This window comes from Coturnix japonica, chromosome 14 (assembly GCF_054131305.1).
Source record: "Coturnix japonica strain WE chromosome 14, WE-NBRP24, whole genome shotgun sequence".
Lineage (NCBI taxonomy): Eukaryota > Metazoa > Chordata > Aves > Galliformes > Phasianidae > Coturnix > Coturnix japonica.
In genome coordinates this window covers 13,222,875-13,240,445 of record NC_140676.1, presented here as the reverse complement: position 1 = coordinate 13,240,445, position 17,571 = coordinate 13,222,875, and the positions used below count along the sequence as shown (strand labels likewise).

General features: G+C 39.2%; 1 protein-coding gene across 3 annotated transcripts in view; it reads left to right on the top strand.

Moving 5' to 3' along the window:
* Window positions 1-17,571, top strand: part of THSD4 (thrombospondin type 1 domain containing 4) — a 237,742-nt gene that overhangs the window by 18,710 nt on the left and 201,461 nt on the right. For all 3 annotated transcript variants that reach the window (XM_015872714.3, XM_085515675.1, XM_015872715.3), the window contains exons 3-4: window positions 956-1,025; window positions 12,942-13,381. In XM_015872714.3, the coding sequence (XP_015728200.2) occupies window positions 956-1,025; window positions 12,942-13,381 (510 nt within the window). The remainder of the gene's footprint in view (window positions 1-955; window positions 1,026-12,941; window positions 13,382-17,571) is intronic.

Sequence of the window (17,571 nt, the reverse complement as noted above, 5' to 3'; positions counted from 1 at the left end):
GATGGATTTTGTGTCCAAATCCATCAGTTTTATTTCTGCATTGAAATTCAGCAGCTTTTTCCTTCATGGAGGGTCCAAAGGATTCTCTTTGCAAACTGGGAACTCAAACTCCTGGTAGAGGTGAAGATAACTTAATTCTCCCTCTCTTTTACCTTTCTGTATTTGCAATGAAGGACTTGCCGGGAGAATGCAAACCGGTTCCCAGTTCAAACTTAGCAAACAAAAGACTGAGCTAACTGAACCCAACTTGCAGTGGACTCTGTGGAGTCGTTATGGTGGTGAGGCTTGACAGAGCAAAGTTTGTTTGGGCTTGGTTCCCATTATGACTCCTTTCAGATTGAAGATGTGGGGACTGGGGTGATGTTTTGCTGCTTATCCTGAGTCTCTGGTGAGCTGTGTCCGCTACTTTCCGTCTTTTTTGCCCATTAGGTTATTCAATTTCAACAAGTGTTAGGCAGCAGGGGAGGAACCTATGTTCTGCAATATCATGGAGGCTCTTTGCATGTTTCCTGTGCTGGAGGTGGTGTTCATCTGCAAAATGAGGAGCCAGAGTTAGAAACAGACTCAGTCCACAGATGGCTGAACTGTTAATTAACACTTGAGAAAACTCATGAAGCATATCTCAGTTTTGACACCAAATGCTGAAGTGCAGAAATATGTACTTTAAATAAATAAATAATAATTTAAACTTAATGTTATGTGAAAAACTATTAATGGGTTCTTTTTGGTGAACTTTTGCTATATACGTAGACAAACATATGTGTGTACCTTTACTGCCTGCTGTGTAGTGAAGAGAATGTTATAAGAACATTTCACATGGTTTACTAAGTCTCCTTTGGTTAGTAATGGCATTCAAGTGTGTATTAAGTTTTTGCAGTGTCAAGCCCTTTATTAAGCTATAGATAATTTGGGTTATTGGTAACGATATATTCTTTTTCCCTATTTGCTTTTTCAGACTTCTCAGTTCACTAGCAGTGCTGGGATTTCAGTTTGTCATCCCACAGCCTTCAATCGAACACAGAAAGGTAAGCATTAGCAATATTCAGATTTTGTGTACTTAAAGGTAAAAGCAATGTACTTAAAGCATAAAGCAATGCGATTTGGGTGAAGCTCTTGGAATATTATGGCTTTTGTGTGTATGTTTTTATATTAATATGTATTTTTTAAAGAGTCCCATCACAGTTAATCAGGTTGAGTGCTATAAACAGACATGAATGTATAGAGTGTTATAGGTCACGTATATCATTGACAGCTCATTCTAGTTTTGGAGCGTTTCTATCTTGTAAGATGAAGAGGAGAAGAATTTACATCAGAAAGAGCAGTGCTCAGATATGGAGCAGTTAGCAGAAGCATCCAGTTGCTCTTAGGTAGCACTTTCTCTTACCAAAATATAGCTGTCTGAAACAGATATTGGACGCCAACCATACTCAGACTGAAATTACTTAGGACAAGTTGGAAGCTGCTTAACTTTTTGCTCGTCTGCTTGTGAAAAATTCATGTCCTTGTCTTAGACATGCAGCCAACACAGAGAGCACCCTTCCATCCTTCTCTGCATTAGTGCGGCCTCCACTGGAAAACTTAATTTAGATTTTTTTTCACTGCATTTCAGGAAAAAAAGTGAATGATTTGGAGAGAGAGAGAGAGGGCAGCAGTGATTGTTCTTAGGAGGCTTTAAAATGTTACCTTTGAGGGAAGTTTGAATGAATTCGGGTTGTTTAGTCTGAAGAGAAGACTGCAGGAGGAAGGCGGACGTGATCTCCAGATACTTAGGAGTGCTAAAGAGAGAACTGTTCTTTATTTCTGCAGTGAAGTAGATTAGAAGAAAGGGATTTAAATTGGCAAGGGAAATGTGATTTTGGCTATTAGCAAAAGAAATTCTTATGGCAAGGATATAAAGAAGAATAGATCACGCTTACTGGATAACTTCTAGCATTTCTATGATGGAGGTCTTTGTGAATGTGCTGGACAAATGTTTCTAAGGAGAGAAGTGTGGGTGTTGCTTATTCTGCCAGGAGTAAACCCTTTGAGAACTCTCCTGACTCTGTGTAGTCTATGATCTGTATCATATCACTTAATTAATACTCAAGCCCTATAAAAGAATCTATAAAGAAATTGAGTAATTTATTTGTTAAAATTATTGCTTTTCAAATGATTTTAAAATTATGTGCAAGATGCATATTTATTTTTAAACTATACTTAAAGAAGATAAAGTGCAAGTTTTCCTTTATGTTTTTATGTGCATATGCCAATATATTTAGTGCAAAAATTGTTTTGACAATAGCTTCGTAGATACCAACTAAAACCCTGAAAGTATCTGATGTCTGTAGTCTTACGAATACAACTGCCAATTGTAATACAAGTTAAATGAGGTCTAGACAGCAGCTGCCCAGGTACAACATTCTAAACGTGAGTACAGCGTGGTCTTTTTCCCTATTTCTGATCTCTCTGCTTTTGTTGTACAGTTGAGATGGTCATTTTTGCTGCTGCTCTTTTGTAATGTTGACAGTGGAGTGCTGGTGCAATCCAGCTTCCACATGGCCGTAGGGGAAAAAATTAATGACTAAAATAGAGCAAGTCAGAGAAACAATGGCTTCATTCTGTGAAGCTCTGGAATTAGTTATGATCAAACCAGATTCTTTGTTTTCAGTTGAGTTAGAAATGCCTCGGGTTTTAACTAGCACAGGCCTCTGTACTAGTTAAAGGAACCAAAGGCATGGCATTGAGGGGCATGGCAAACACCTCAGTCATCTTCTTTGTACTGAAAACAAGTGAGGCAGAAGTCTAGTGATGATCATATACAGGTTCTGAGGCTGTCTGCTATTCTCAACAGCTACTTCAGTAGCTCCGAAAGCCAGACATGTTTCTGGTGTGAATGCTCAGCTTTATAGCTCTGCAAGTCATTCCTTTTCCGTTTGTGTAGTAATTTGGATGCATGTGTGCTGGCATCCCCAGCCATCATCTCCTGTGCAGAGATCTCTACTCTTTGGCACAGCAGTGTGTGGAGATCTGTCTCATAGGCAGAAAGGGAGAGAAAGAGGAGAGAAGGATTTAGGGAACAGTAAGTCATTTTAACAATGTAGTGAACAGCTCAGTGTTATTTGGTGGCTTTAGTACATACACTTAGAGGATACAGTGTATGTAAACTGAGAAACCAGATCTGGCTTGTAAAAAAAAAATAGTTTATACCCCAATCTGTATTTTGTATTTATTTTTCATCTTCAAGGTAAGCATGCATCCAGGATTGATGCTTGAACATGTAGTGTTGGAGAGTGGATTCTGTTTTGTGCACCCCTCATACAGTTATTTTTTGCTATGAAAGCTGTGGTCAAGGAAATAAAATGAGAACTGGATTTGGGTATTTGGCTGAATAGCTCATAAAATATGGCCTATTTGGAAATATTTAGTTTCTTACACTAAAACTTTTGGGAAAATGAAATAAAAATCAGGACAGTTCCCAAAGCAGCAGATTGAAATCCATTCTAACTGTCTCTGGGCACCCACAATTGAGCTGAGGTTTTGCTTTTTTATGACTTGAAAATACTTAAAAACACTGTTTTGTATTTATTTCAAAATCTTGCTGTATTTTGATCCTTTGTTTCTTATTTTCTTTGGAATCCATTAATGTTTAAAGTCATGGTAGTTTGGGAGCAGCTGACATAATGAGCAAAAATCTGTTTGCAGTTTATTAACCAATGTGAGAGCTTTTATTTAACTTCAGTCTATTAGAACCAGTTAAAGTACCTTTTAGCTTCACTTGAGTTAGTGGCCTAAGTTTAGGATTTCGAATTAAAAAACAAAGCTAATCTTATCAAACAGGATTTAAAAACAAAGAATTATAAACACATTATTACTTTTTTTTTTTAAAGGAAACTTCATACAAGTTCTGGAAGAGCTGAGCTCAGCAGGTTGCCTTCCGCAGACACACGCACAAGTCCATTTCTGGCATGAAAGCCTGGGGACTGTAAGATAGAAGAGCCAAATTACTTGCGTAGTAGGGAGGTGCAGATAGTGGAATTAAGACCTGGGGGAATGACAGCAGCAACTGGAAAAGTTCTTATTTTTCTCATTTGCAGTTGATTCTGTAACTCTTCAGGATACTCCCTTCTGACTAAATCTAATTCTCTTCCATCTCATAGAATCATAGAATGGCTTGGGTTGGAAGGGATTTTGAAGGCCATCCAGTCCCAAGCCTCTACTGTGAGCTGGTTCCACCCACCTGAACAGCTGCCCAGGGCCCTATCCAACCCTATCCAACCTGGCCTTGAATGCTGCCATGGATGGAGCATCCACAGCTTCTCTGGGCAGCCTGTGCTACTGCCTCACTGCCCTGTAATAGTGAATAATTTAGTGCTTATATTTCATCCGTATTTAAACCTACCAGTTTAAAACTGTTCACCCTTGTCCTATCAAATTTGGTTCCTCTTCTTTTATAACTCTTTGGAAACTTAAGCTTAGCTCTTAGGGTGAGGTGAGTAAGAAGATACTTTCAGGGGATAATATTTGGGCGTTGTTTCTTTTTTTAGGTCTTGTAAAGTTTTGGAATGTAGTTGTGGAAACTTCCTTGTCACAAGGACAGAATTGACCAGAACAGAATTTCTAGTTTCAGAAATACTTGATTACCTGACTTCTGCATAGAAATAGTTTTTATATATATTTTTTTCTTTATTTACTTTGAATTGTGCCGTCTTTCATTTATGCACGGTATAAATATCTGAAAACGGAGAGCATCTCTACATATTTCCTGCAGCTGAGCTTTTGGTACTGGTCTATTTGTTAATCTTATCTCTAAATAACAGAGGTTTAGACAATAATACAGATATTTTAAACATGGTATGTTCAACAGATAGAAATAAATGTTGCTGTGCAGAAGATTTTTATGGTTTCTTAAATACAAGGGTTATCATTTGGTCGATGGTTTCCAGTGGGTTGGGTTTTTTTCCTTATCTAACATTTTTTTTCATCCATAGAATATAAATTTTAAACAGCAACTTCATGAGACCAGAGAATTCATCGGTTTAGCAAAACAGGAGGGAATGTTCACCGTTTGTATTTAAGGTTGAACTACCTGTCTCTAACTCCTTAAACTGAAATCTTGTTTAATATTTGGACAGTCCATTTTCCTCATCCATTGGTACTGGACATATGAACAGCCCTCCTGTGCAGACAAGCTCTCTATTCTCCCCCATGCTGAATTTATTCAATAAATACTATTTAACCTTTACTGTAAATGACATGCTGTGATGAACAAAAGGTTAAACCATGAAACATAACAGTCCTCTGCCCAGACAAACACTGAAGACTGTATTCACAGTTTTGCAGAAAATCATCCCTGGGTTGATTGTTAATTAATCTTATATTGCTGTATTAAGACAGAAAGTTGTAGTAAAATTAGTAATGTACACAGTAGTAAAGCTTGTCCAAATATGGTTTCTAATATAAATGTTGCTTAGTTTTAACATCTTCCTCTGTTAAAACATAACAGTATTAGCACTGAATCAATGGAGTTCCTTTGAATTTTTATGCATATCTTTTTGTCACCCACTTGTATAGTACTACTGACTTTAGTGGAGGTACAACACATTATCAAAAAATCTATGGAAAAAGTGTCAGTGTTTATCTTTATAAGCCTTTTATTGGGGCACTGCAATATTGTTGAAGTACTTTGAACCTGTTCTGTCTTAATGTGGTTTCTTTATCTCTTTGCTGGACATGAGAAATAAACTGAGTGTTATCTCTTGCTGTTAAACACACAGTAGTTCATATAAAAGTCAGCTTATAGTAAGTGAATGTGACTCCTTACAAAAAGTATCTTAAGATGAAAATGCTTTCAGAAGAATTTCACTGAGGCTGTAATTTTAGAGTGATGTTTAAGAACAAGCACAGTGTTCTATGTTACAGAAACGTATTATTCTCAGCAAACATAGAAGTGTTACCTGCCCTAGAAGGAGACATCTCTCAGTCAGTTTTGTTTTTTCTTAAATCCACCACATAATGTTGCTATGTTAGTGGAATCGGCAGAATACAAGACATAGGAATTTATCAGAACTTCTCTTAAATCACTCATCTATCTGCTTTCCCTTTGCTTCAGGACAAGATGATGAAAAATAATGCATCTCTTCTGCTTGCCTTCTCCTGTGTCCCTTTTTAGGGTTCTAACATTCCTTAACACCTACATTTGTATGGTTGCATAGACCTTTTCTGGGCAGTCATGTACCTTCCTGAAGTTTTTCCTATGAATGTTTTTAACTGTGACAAATCAAATAAGACACTTAAAGGAACTCTGACAGGTTCTTGGATTGATTGGCCAATGTACTTTGAGGGGCAAAAGTGAGGAGGCTACTTTTGGTCTCACTTCCTGTGTCTGAAGAATCCAAGAAATAGGTTGTTTGTTTCTTTTCATCCTATCTTTCATCTTTGTTTTCCATAGCAGTCTTGCTTGCAAGTTCTGTTACACTGCACTATTGTAAAGGCTTAAGGCATTAGGGGTGGTTTCTTCTGGGAAAATGGAGATCAAGTATAGACACAGAGGAAGAGTATGTCATGAGAATGATAACACTGTATGCTATTTCAGATGATAGGAAGTTGTTTATTAATTCTGATAATTATATCAATTTTATGATTCATATAGGATATTCTGCATTTGTAATCCTACACCTGCTTTTATGCTGTGATAGTGACAGTGAATGGCAGTATTTATTCGTGTCTGTGGTTTCTTTTTGCCTCCTACACCATATGAAAGTCACCATTCTACTAACTGAAAAGGATACAGCTGCCTAATATTTCTGAACACACTATAATAAAGCAGAATGTGAAGCATGAAGTTAATCTGCTATACCTGTGAAACACTAGGGGAAACTGGAGTTAGACAGAGTGGTTAATATTAAAGCTTGGATTTTGGCCAAGACATCAGAGCTAATGCCTCTTGGTTCTAAGGAGTGCCATGGGATCTCCACCACAGCTGCTCACCTCCTTGCTTTTACCTGTCCTGAGGAGTGGGAGCACGCTAACAGAATGCTGTGTGTAATTAATCCTTGAAACTCGGGTAGGGTGAAGCTCCATCATGGGCTACTCAGAATAAAAGGTTCAGCCTGTCAGGACTCGCAAACTGCAAGCCAACCTGTGTTAAGATACTGCTCACAAGCATTGCTGTGGTTCTGTCCAGCTGGGCTGCATTCACTGCATTGGGTTTTGCTGTGGCAGCTATGCGTGCTGGCATTTACAGCTGCTGTGTGCGTGCTGCTTAACAAGTGTTTGCTGGTGCCTCTCATTTCTTTGTGATTTTATTTGTTCATAAGATAACTGCTGAGCACTGTTACTGTTTGTTTGTTTGTTTGTTTTTGGTTTGCACCAGTTCCATTATTCTGAAATGTGGTTCATATTTCTCTTGCATTTATTTACAGGTCAACATATCCATATTGCCTTCAGCACATATACATAATGCTTAATATTAGCCGTATAGATAAATATGCTCTCAAACTCATTAAACCCTGAGTAAAATAAAACCTTTCTAGTTAATGATATTCATGTTCTAACTAGTGTGCTTTAGGAAACAGGAGGTGATTTAGACTGTACAAATGCTTCCTTCAAATTTAGCCTTGTAATGCAACAGAGTGTCTTGAACAACAGCTGAAAGAAGTTTTCTTCTATCTCCTGAGTCATTACTAATTCCCTACCCTTCTCCTTGTGAGTTAAAGTGCTTAGGTAATGGCATTCTTGTTGCTGGAGAGGGAGGCAGAACAAGGATGCATTATCTTGTGCAAGTATACTCTTAGGAAAGAAAATCAAGGCCAATGATTTCATTATTGTAACCTGCTTCATAACTGAACTCTGAAAAATCATTTTTTTTTCGGTAAAAGCACAGGTTCCTTAAAGCTGGAGCATCAGGGTCTTAAAGCTTGTTCTGTTTCTTTGGGAAAAATGAAAGGGATTTTGCTCTTCAGTTGGATTCTAGAGCAGGTGAATGTGCAAGGTGGTATGTCAGTGTCTCATCTTTGTACATGTTTTTTAAGGGTGATATTTAGTGCTGGTGTTATCACTGGTTTGGGGTCAGAGGAATGATGAAGATGGGAAGCTTTCTAGATTCTCAGATTAATTCTTCTGCTCAGGAATATTGCTTTCTATTTAATGGCAGCTTGTCCACTTCTGCAGCAGTGGGCGGATGACTCAGTGAGAGTCCTTGGGAGGTATGATGTCAATTGCTGGATACATAACTCCATGTTCACACCTCTTTTGGATCCCAAAGAATTGTACTAATGTAGAAATACAGTGGTGTGGTGATAGCTTTGTCACAGCTGAAGACAATTGACCTGCAAAAGGTTTGAGGTTGTAGTGCAAGCTGAGTGACTTAGATTGCATATGATAATCAGTGATGAGGGAATAGTTTATTAAAATAAAGAAGCCAAATCTCTGATATAGTGAGGTCCTGATGCTTATCGTCTTTGTTACTGTAAACCAGAAGCAATCCCAGTGGAGATAAGGGGTCATTATTCACTGCTGCTGGAGGGGCGGAGTGATCCGTCTGTCAGCCTGCAGGTACTTACTGGTCTCACAGCAAGAAAGAGCCCTCTGCCCCAGAACAGTAAGCTCATGGAATGCAGTGGAGGTGGTCTTGGTGTGAAAAAAATTATCCAAACTTGGAGGAAGCTTCAAACTCTGGCACAAAAACTGTTCTGAATTTGTTCAGAGCTGTTTACTTTCTAGATTATTTAAATAATCTAGAGTTAAAGTCTCTTCAGATGTGGTCAAAGTTGGTTGAGAGGGCAGCTAAGCTTTGCAGGCATTGTAAGTCCTCAGTGATTTGTGAATACAAAGGTCTTCTATTTCCCGGCTTTTTAGCCCTTTAATCTTCACAGGCACAGATGTTCAGACAGAGTTTTTATACGAAGAGCGGAAACCCAAATCATTTAAGCTGATCGTATTTACACTTACTATGTACTGCAAAATTCAAACAGTTAACTGCATGTTTGATTAAAGGCTTCCAAAATGCAGTGAAGGGTTAAAATAGCAGAGCACACTAACTATTGGATGTATACTCATTGTGTCACGTTTTGTTTGGCCTCTGTTCCATTTTACTGCCAGACTTGCGAGATCGAAGAAGTTGTTAACTACAAGTTGTGTGGTTTTTTGGTAGATAATTCTTTATCAAACCACCAGCGTTGCACGTGTTTCTTGTAAAAAGCATTTAAAATATTGCTGTTCCAAATGAATGACTGTAAAGTGGACCTGTAAAGACTGTAAAGACTTTCTGCTGGGAAATTGTTGTGGCTGTATAGGTATGGTCTTTATTGGAAATCAGCTGAACTAATTTTGAAGAAATATTCCTTTAAGATGCTTAGACTGGAGAAAGAATTAAACCAGTTCCATAGATGTGTTTACAATGCTGGCAGGGAAATGCTATAATGTTACACTTGAATAGGCTCTAAAACTAAACTATAATTTCCTCAGTCCCTTCAAAATTTGGCATGCTTTGCTCTGTCGTTCAGTTCTAGTCTCTGTAAGTTAGCCTGCTTTTGTTTTTACACTCCTGAGATTTTTAAAAGGACAGAGACTAGATTTTCTGTTGTGAAAGACTGTCAGTGATACAATAAGCTGTGAATGTTTGTGAAGGATAGCGTGTTCATCTCATCCTGAATATGATGTGCTATTGAACAATAATGTACTGTTCTACTAGCATTTTGAATCCTTGGGCAAGCTGGACCTGGTTGCATTAAAAGCTGCATGAGCATCTTATGTTATGTCTGTGGCAGGTTATGCCATGGCAGTCTTCAGTCCGAAGAACTATGAAATAAAAGACAAATACAAAAAACAAACAAACATAAAAACCCCAAACCACAAAAACCAAAACCCAAAAAGCCACCAAGGTCAGGTTTTCCAAGTACTTTGATACTTGTCTATAATAACAACGGCAATGGTTTGGTGTCACAGCATGGGCTCACAGGTACGTGAAGAGAGTCTGTGCAAGGGACAACTTCAAAATAATTCAAGCCAGTGGAATATGTACAGAATTGGGGCTCTTTGCTCTGGGAAGCATGGGACAAATATGATAGCTAATTTACGTGTATTTTTAATTAATTCTGCTTTGCATCCAGCAGATGGGCGTGAGTTTACTGAGTGAATACCATTGGTGGTATTGTTCTGAGCAGATGACAAAATGTCCCTCTGGATACAATTTCTTTGACTTTGGGTCAAAATAGTTCCATAACTCTTTGCAAAGCAGACATTTGTACCTGTTTATATCCATTTCATGTGTATAACTAGGAGCATGATGTACTTAATTTGTTTATGGATCCACTGGAATCATTGTTTAACCAGGAAAAATAAGTGCTGGATAACATCTTAGAAGTAAAATATGTTGAATATAATGTTTTATCTAAGGTAAATAAAACCATAAATGTCTGATTTAGTGTAGATAACTCCAGATCTCTAAAGACTGCCTTTGACTTTTATCCCTTTATAGTTCTGATTCTGGAATGCTGCACGATGCTCGATATCCACAAAAGGCATTGTACTGTTGGCTGTGGCTGTAGTAACTTGCTTAGTTAGGTTAAAAGGTGTGTGCTGCCACCAAGTATTATGACCTGATGGCCGTGGAAGTCCATTATTAATTCATATTTGGAGTACTACCTGCAGCACTGCATACTGTGGAAAGAGTACTGAGAGTGAGTATGGTCCCACTTGTGGCTGGTGTCCTTTACAAAGGGAGACTGAGAAGGTTAGAACTGCTGGCTTTCAGAGAGAGATCACTAAGCTGGACTGTGTTAGCGGTTTCAAATTATACACTGTGGTCTAGTGAAATACAGAATGATCATTTGTCATTTACTATAAGAAAATACTTGGAGGTACACAGTGAAATTATCAGCCGATGCTGCTGAGATCCCAAGCTGCAGTTCTTATTTCTGGCTTTTCTGATAGAGGCAGTATTAGAAATTTGTATTAGATTTCAGTAGCTTGTGTACTGCTGTTCTCAAAGTTTTGAGAGACTAAAAGTTAATGAGACAACATAACTTTTTTTCCTCCCTATTGCAGTTTGTGTGTTTCTGTTAAGAATTTACTTTCATGATTTAACTCTGCAAAGAAATTTCACTTTTACTCTCACTTGTCACAGCGAGGGCTTAAACTCTTTAGAAACTGTGCAGTTCAGTGGGTTGTTTTTAAAGGGAGAGCAGATTTAAGAGTCAGCAATCTGTCTGTGGTGCTTCTGAGGTATTTCGGAATACTTCAGTTGTCTCCCTTGGCTACCTGTAATTTCTTGGCTGTACCCTAGGGCAGTGTGAGAATTCATTACTGGCTGCAATGTAACCTGCTAATCAGAGGACCAAAGCACAGGAAGTGACCTGGGAGGCAGGGCTGGAGCAGCTCCTGCTGGAGGTTTGGGCTGGTCTCCAGTGCAGGGTACCGGGGTCTCCTCTGGTGCTCAGGTCCCATGCTTTGTTTGCTTTTCTGCTAAGTAGTTCTTCCTGCTATCCAATTTGGAGCACCTCTGCTGAAATTTAAACCCACTGTTCCTTGTCATAAAGATTGTAGAACATTTTGCTGCAAATGAATAATAAACTGTTTGTTTATGTGATTTAAACTGTTTGGAAGACTAATTGTAAGAAGAGAAATGTAACCTAACTGAAACCAATGGGTTTTAACCTGTATCTGTGTTAGAGCTATGTTATAATTTATATAATGTACACATAAACTGTGAATGCTCAGTGACTAAACGCAAACTGAAGAAACTAAGCTTGTTTAGTTGGTTATATTGTGAGCCAGCGATGTTCTGCTATTGGATATGAATGCAAATATCACAGCCAGAAACCAGGTCCTTGTTGCGTGTTATTCATAATCTTGACATTATGCGGTTATTAGGTTGTACAGGCTATTGGATTTAAAAAACTCATGCCAAATGGGGTACCCACAGAAAAATACAAATTAAATACAGAGACATCTGCTTCTGTTTTCATATAATATTGGTGAAATAGAGAACATATCACACTAATGCAGATGCTTTTTATTATTCACAAGTTATAATTAAATGCAGTTTTTTCTGTGGTTGGTGATGAAAGAGTGAGAGCAACCTCAGAGTGGGGAAATGTTTCAGATTATGTAGACCGCAACTGACTCCTACACAGCAGCACCACAAACCCTCACTGCCTTGGCTTTGCTTATGATAATGGAGCATTCAGCAAACCACATTCCACCCAAGCCTGCCATGTTTACAGTTGGCTTATCAGTAGTTTGTGCGGGCTGGCACTTCAGGTAGGGCCTGCATGTGTTATCTGTGCCTGGAGGACAAGTATGTAGATGTTAATCTTCCAGTACTGTGCAGCAATATTTGAGCCAAAAATTATTAATGGAAGTAATGTGTTTAGGAGGTCATTCTTCGAAGCAGGGAGAAGTGACCTACAGAGAGAAATTTTCCTTGAAGTATTCTTGAAAGAGCATTAATATTAGAAGTGGAATGGGAGTCATTTAAGAGTTCACTATTGCAGCATTTTTGGCTGATTGGCAATCAGTCTGTTCTCGTACGTTTCAGTTTTCCTAGAAAGTTTCACTTCCTGAAATGCTGTGGCAGTCTGAGATTTCCAGCAGCAATTTCCATTGTTCAGACATCAGAGTGAGAGAGAGCAGTCAGTATTTGTTACCTGAGTTGTCATCAGAAGTTAATAATGCAATGGTTTTCAGTTACCAGGCTTTGCATTACGCAGTGTTTTCCTGTGCTAAGGACTAAAAATAATCTATTCCAATCCAACTAGTCCAAAGCCAGACCTTTTATCTGAGTGGGCGATGGCTGTAGGAGACCTGAACTTGCAGAATAGGCAGCTAATGCATAACTCAAGTCACATAGTATGTAGTTCAGTTCCACTCACTTCAGAGTGAATGGCTTTAAAAAGGATGTTATCAGCACCCTCATATTGTAGTGTGAACTCTTGTTCACAGTCAATCTGTTGTATCTACAGGTTCCTCAGAGGATAGAAGAGCAAAGAGATGCATCTGAAGATAGCGGCGCGGGAATCCCAGGCATGTGGGGCAGCTGGGGCCCCTGGTCTGCCTGCTCCAGGAGCTGCAGTGGTGGTGTGATGGAGCAAACGAGGCCGTGCCTCCCGGCGTACTACCGTGAAAGGGGCTACCAGAGGCCGGGGCGGCAATACGCGGCCTCGGAGAGAACTCTTGCTCACCAGAATCCCCGCCATCAGGACTCACTGACTGCTTACCCAGGCCATGTCATTTCCGCCATCCGTACGTCTGTGCCTCTTCACAGGAATGAAGAGCAGCTCCGGGCCGGCCTGCGGGCTTCTGCACCTTCTGAAGGCCATAACAACAGCCACATGAGCCGAGGAGCTCCCAGAGGCAGCCGGCACTCTCAGTCCCAGAGGCATCACCCCAAGCCAGAAAAGAGGTACAGTGTCTATGCACACAGTTTATCCTTGCAATGAATGTTATATCTGAAGAATGGCATATCAGACAAAAACCATTATTTTTTAATATCTGTGGAAAGGTGATAGAAGTCAGCCTTAATCTTTAATAATGTGGAAGGCATTTCTTTCTGAAGCAGTATGATGTGATGATACCCAAGGAAGGGCAGTCTTTTTTTTTTCAGTTTGTATTTATGCACCTTCTATTTTCTCTTTTCCCTTCTTTTGTTTTCTACCTCCTAGTAAAATTTCCTGTCTGAAACAAACAAAGAAAAGGTGTTTTTTTCATACATAAACTGTTCTAAACATTCTGTGGATCAGTTTAGTACTGTTTGCTGTTCTACCCGTTCTACCCTTAGGGCTGGGTGGAACTGTGCTGTTTCAATTATTTTCAACAACTTCTCCCTTCTGAAAAAGCACTTAGTAAAAACCAGTCTGCCATTTGCTATAACTAAAACTGTTGGCTTTTATCTTTCTATCAGTCTATCAATGAAAAGAGATAAGATACATTTCTAGTTTGGAAACTAAGGAGAGCAGGCATGGAAGATCCTGTGGGAGGGGATGTTCCCAGAATTTGTATATTCTGTCAGTCTTCCCTCAGATGATGTGCTTCAGCAGGTGGGAGTTCTCCGGTTCTTCTCCTCTCACCCTTCTTTTGGAAAACACATATTTTTTTATTAGATTTTTTCTTTTTTTAAGTCTCTTTCTTTTTATATTCTTCTTTAAGATTGTTAGGTGAAGCAGTCAACCATAATTCCTTTCCCCTTTTAAAACGTATCTGACTGGCCCAGACCAAGAAACGAAACATAACCCCGAGGCAATGTTCCAGCCTGCCTCAAATAGGACAGCATCACTCTCTTACTTCTGATGATACAGACATCCTCAGCCCCTGCAAGAATATTTGAAATTAGAAATTAAGCTCTTTTCCTTCTGTTTGTCTCAATAAAGAAAAAATGCAGAGTGGGACCAGATGTTCAGATGTTGTTCATCCTACATGTTAGCCATTTCCTTTATCCACTGCTGTTTCTTTCTTGCTTTCAAACCCATGCGGATGGATGGCTTAGAAGTTCTGAGTATAGCTCTAATATTGCTGATTATAATAATTGATCTTCTTATAAAAGCACAAAGGGTGCCAGAGGTAGACTTCTCTGAGCGGTATTAACAGGACTGAATTGAAACAATAGTTGTATTTTCTTTTTTCTGTTTTTCTGTTTAATCTTTTAGCATAATGCACTTCTGTTCTCAGCTGTGCAATGTAGCAGATACAGGTTGTAGTACATAGCTGAGTTATTACTAATGTTGGAAGCTTGGCCTTGCACCATTGGCTCAAAGTCATTCAAAGCCTGTTTGCTCCAGCCCTTGGCACTTCCAGTCTCCAAGGAAATCCCAGCTGGCCTGGCCTCTGCAGCAGACATGCTGCCAGGCTGCTGGCACTGCTGGGGCTCCCGTGTTGGGCTCTCCCTTGCTGCTCTGGTGGCCTCTGCAGGCCGGGAGAGACTGGAACAGTTTGAAATAACCGCAGCAGTTATGGCTGGAAAATGAGGGTGAGGAGGAGACAGCCATTTTTCGTCCTTGCAGAAGTGAAGCCGTGTTATTTCTTAGTGTATGCCCTCGCAATATGAAATACTGAAATGATAGTAATATCTGCTATTAATCCTCTTTCCTGTATGATGGAGGTCTTTGGCTATGAAAATTCTTGTACTTTCCTAAGCACAGTGCAAGCTTCTGTACCACAGTAGATTTCCACCCCCACTGCCCTTTCACTGCCCCTTGGCAAAAGACTGTGGGTTTAAGGTCAGTGTTTTAATCTTATTTGCGTAATAGGTTATTTCCATCTTGTGTTAGGAGGGTCCCTGGTGGCTTTAATTCTGCTGTATTGCATAACCTTCAGATTCTTTGGTGGTGACTGTAAAAACAGAATGAGAACAAAGATTTTGCTTGAAAATGAAATTATTGAAATGACAAACCTCATTGTTTTCCATAATTTACAAAGTGCTGAGGATAATCCTTCCTTACAAAGGTGATTACTGGTCCTATTGGTAAAATGGAAAATGAATTTCAAAACATTAAGTTACTCTAGATATGACTTTTATGCTGTAGAACAGTGTTCAATGTTTGCTGAATGGGTAATAATGGAAAATGATGTCAGGCTATTGAAAGTAACATCTGTGTCTTCACAGTGTGTTACAGTGAGGGGAAACTTTTTGGGATGTTCCTATTTACTGATTTGGACTTTTATATAAGATTGTCATTTTTGGAGATTTTAATAAAATAATAAAAGAGGGATGAGCATTTGTGAGTGAGATAAGCTCACATTTGATGGTGTGGTGAGATGAAATAGGATTGCTTCCAAGACAAACACATTTTAACAGCAGTAGCAGTCCTTCAGAGCTGCCAAATGTACATGTGCCATTTAGCAGCAAGTGGAAAAGTTCTCTGCCTGTTTCCAGGTGAAGAACAGTTCCATTTATTTAGTAAAATTCAGAATGTAATTTATAGGTGGTGTGCTGTAAAGTACCTTGCCTATGATGAAGCAGCTTTTGATAGCTAGTTCATTTGTGTTTGTCAGGATCGCAACCAGGGCTCCCTAAGAAGCTCATATATGAGGTACCTGCAATTAGAAGCCTGATTTCTGAAGTTCATCTGCTCTCCTCTTCATCATTGTGTTGTAAATTGAGTTCTTGCATAACTGAAATGTGTTAGGGAATTCTAGTCGCAGGCATGAGGGTGGTAATGCAAAAAGAAATCTCATGGTTCTCTGGCACTGGCAGTAAAAGAGGGAGCTCTTCTCAGCCTGGAAATGTTGGGCTCCCATTAGCAAAGTCTTGTTTTTACTTCATCAAGATAAAACACTTGGAGCATACCGTACCATAAGAACAAATGAGAACAAGAAGATCATGTGAAAATATGATAGCGTTTTGACATCTTTAAAAAGAAGCACATAAGGGAAAGAAATAAAGGCATGTCAAAGGATAGCAAATGTTTTAAGAGAGAAAATCTGTCTTGAAAGGAAATATCATCCACAGTCCTCTGTCCCACACCCTCACAGGGCAGATTGAACTGCCAGCTGCTAAGAACCATTAAAAATACTTGGATTGGACCAATAAGAGGTAACTGGACTTGCTTCCCCCTGTTTTGATTTTCAGTTTCTCCATTGGTGTTTACAGTTGCCACGTTTCCTTTCCCTGCAAGTGGACTGTCATGGAGAGGCAGAACTTTGTGTCCACATCTGTAAGCACTCAGGGTGCTTTGTGCTGGGTTTAACACCGGCACGCGTGGCTTGTGCTAGCAGAAAGGAAAAACTGCATTTATCACCAGAATAATGAAATAGGTAAAGCAGGCTTATATAAATAGTGTATGTTTAAAGAAATATGTTAATAAGGAAAGGATTTCCCTAAAGCTCTTTTTATACTTAGAAGAGGAATGAGAGGAAAAATTGGCAGTGAGGAAACACTCCCAGAATCAACTTCTCACATGGCCATAGCTCTGTACTCTTTTTTCTGCTGCCAGCAGCTGATGTGAATGTCTCCTGTGCTACGCTGTGCCCTGTATAGGGTCAGTGTGCGTTTCTGGGTCTGTGAGCAATGGGAAGGAAGTGTGTATCATTTAATGCCAAAACAGAGCTTCCTTTAGGAAGATATTTCTTTTGCCTCTTTAACAGGTGCTTTTGACCAGGCAAATGTGGCTTATTCATTTGTCGGGTGGAAAATTAACCTCTAAAGGGACAATTCAGTTGCTGTTTTCTCAGCTAATCCAACCATCACTAGCTGCATGTTCTGATGTAGCTTTTGTGACCTGTTCTAGTTGTCTCCAATTTGTAGAGGGGGACAAATGCAGGCAGGCAGGTAGAAGGCAGGCAGTGTTTTCTCAAGTTCTCAGGCTTCCTACTTATTGATGTGGGCATTTGTTTCAGGTTTGTTTTTTGTTGTTGTTGATTTGGTTTTTTTTCATATTTGGAGTAGGAACCTTGGCTGAAGTACTTTGCCATCTGCCACCTCTCCTTTTGTTATTATCCTAACAGAAAGAAAACATGGTGCACTTTAGCCCAAACTCAATACTGTTATAAAAGATTGTTGGGGAAGAGAGAGGGGGATTTGATTCTTTTTCTGGGGAGAAATTTTAAGAAAAATCTAATATCAGCAGTGATAATCAAAGAATTCATTTGTTGCACTTG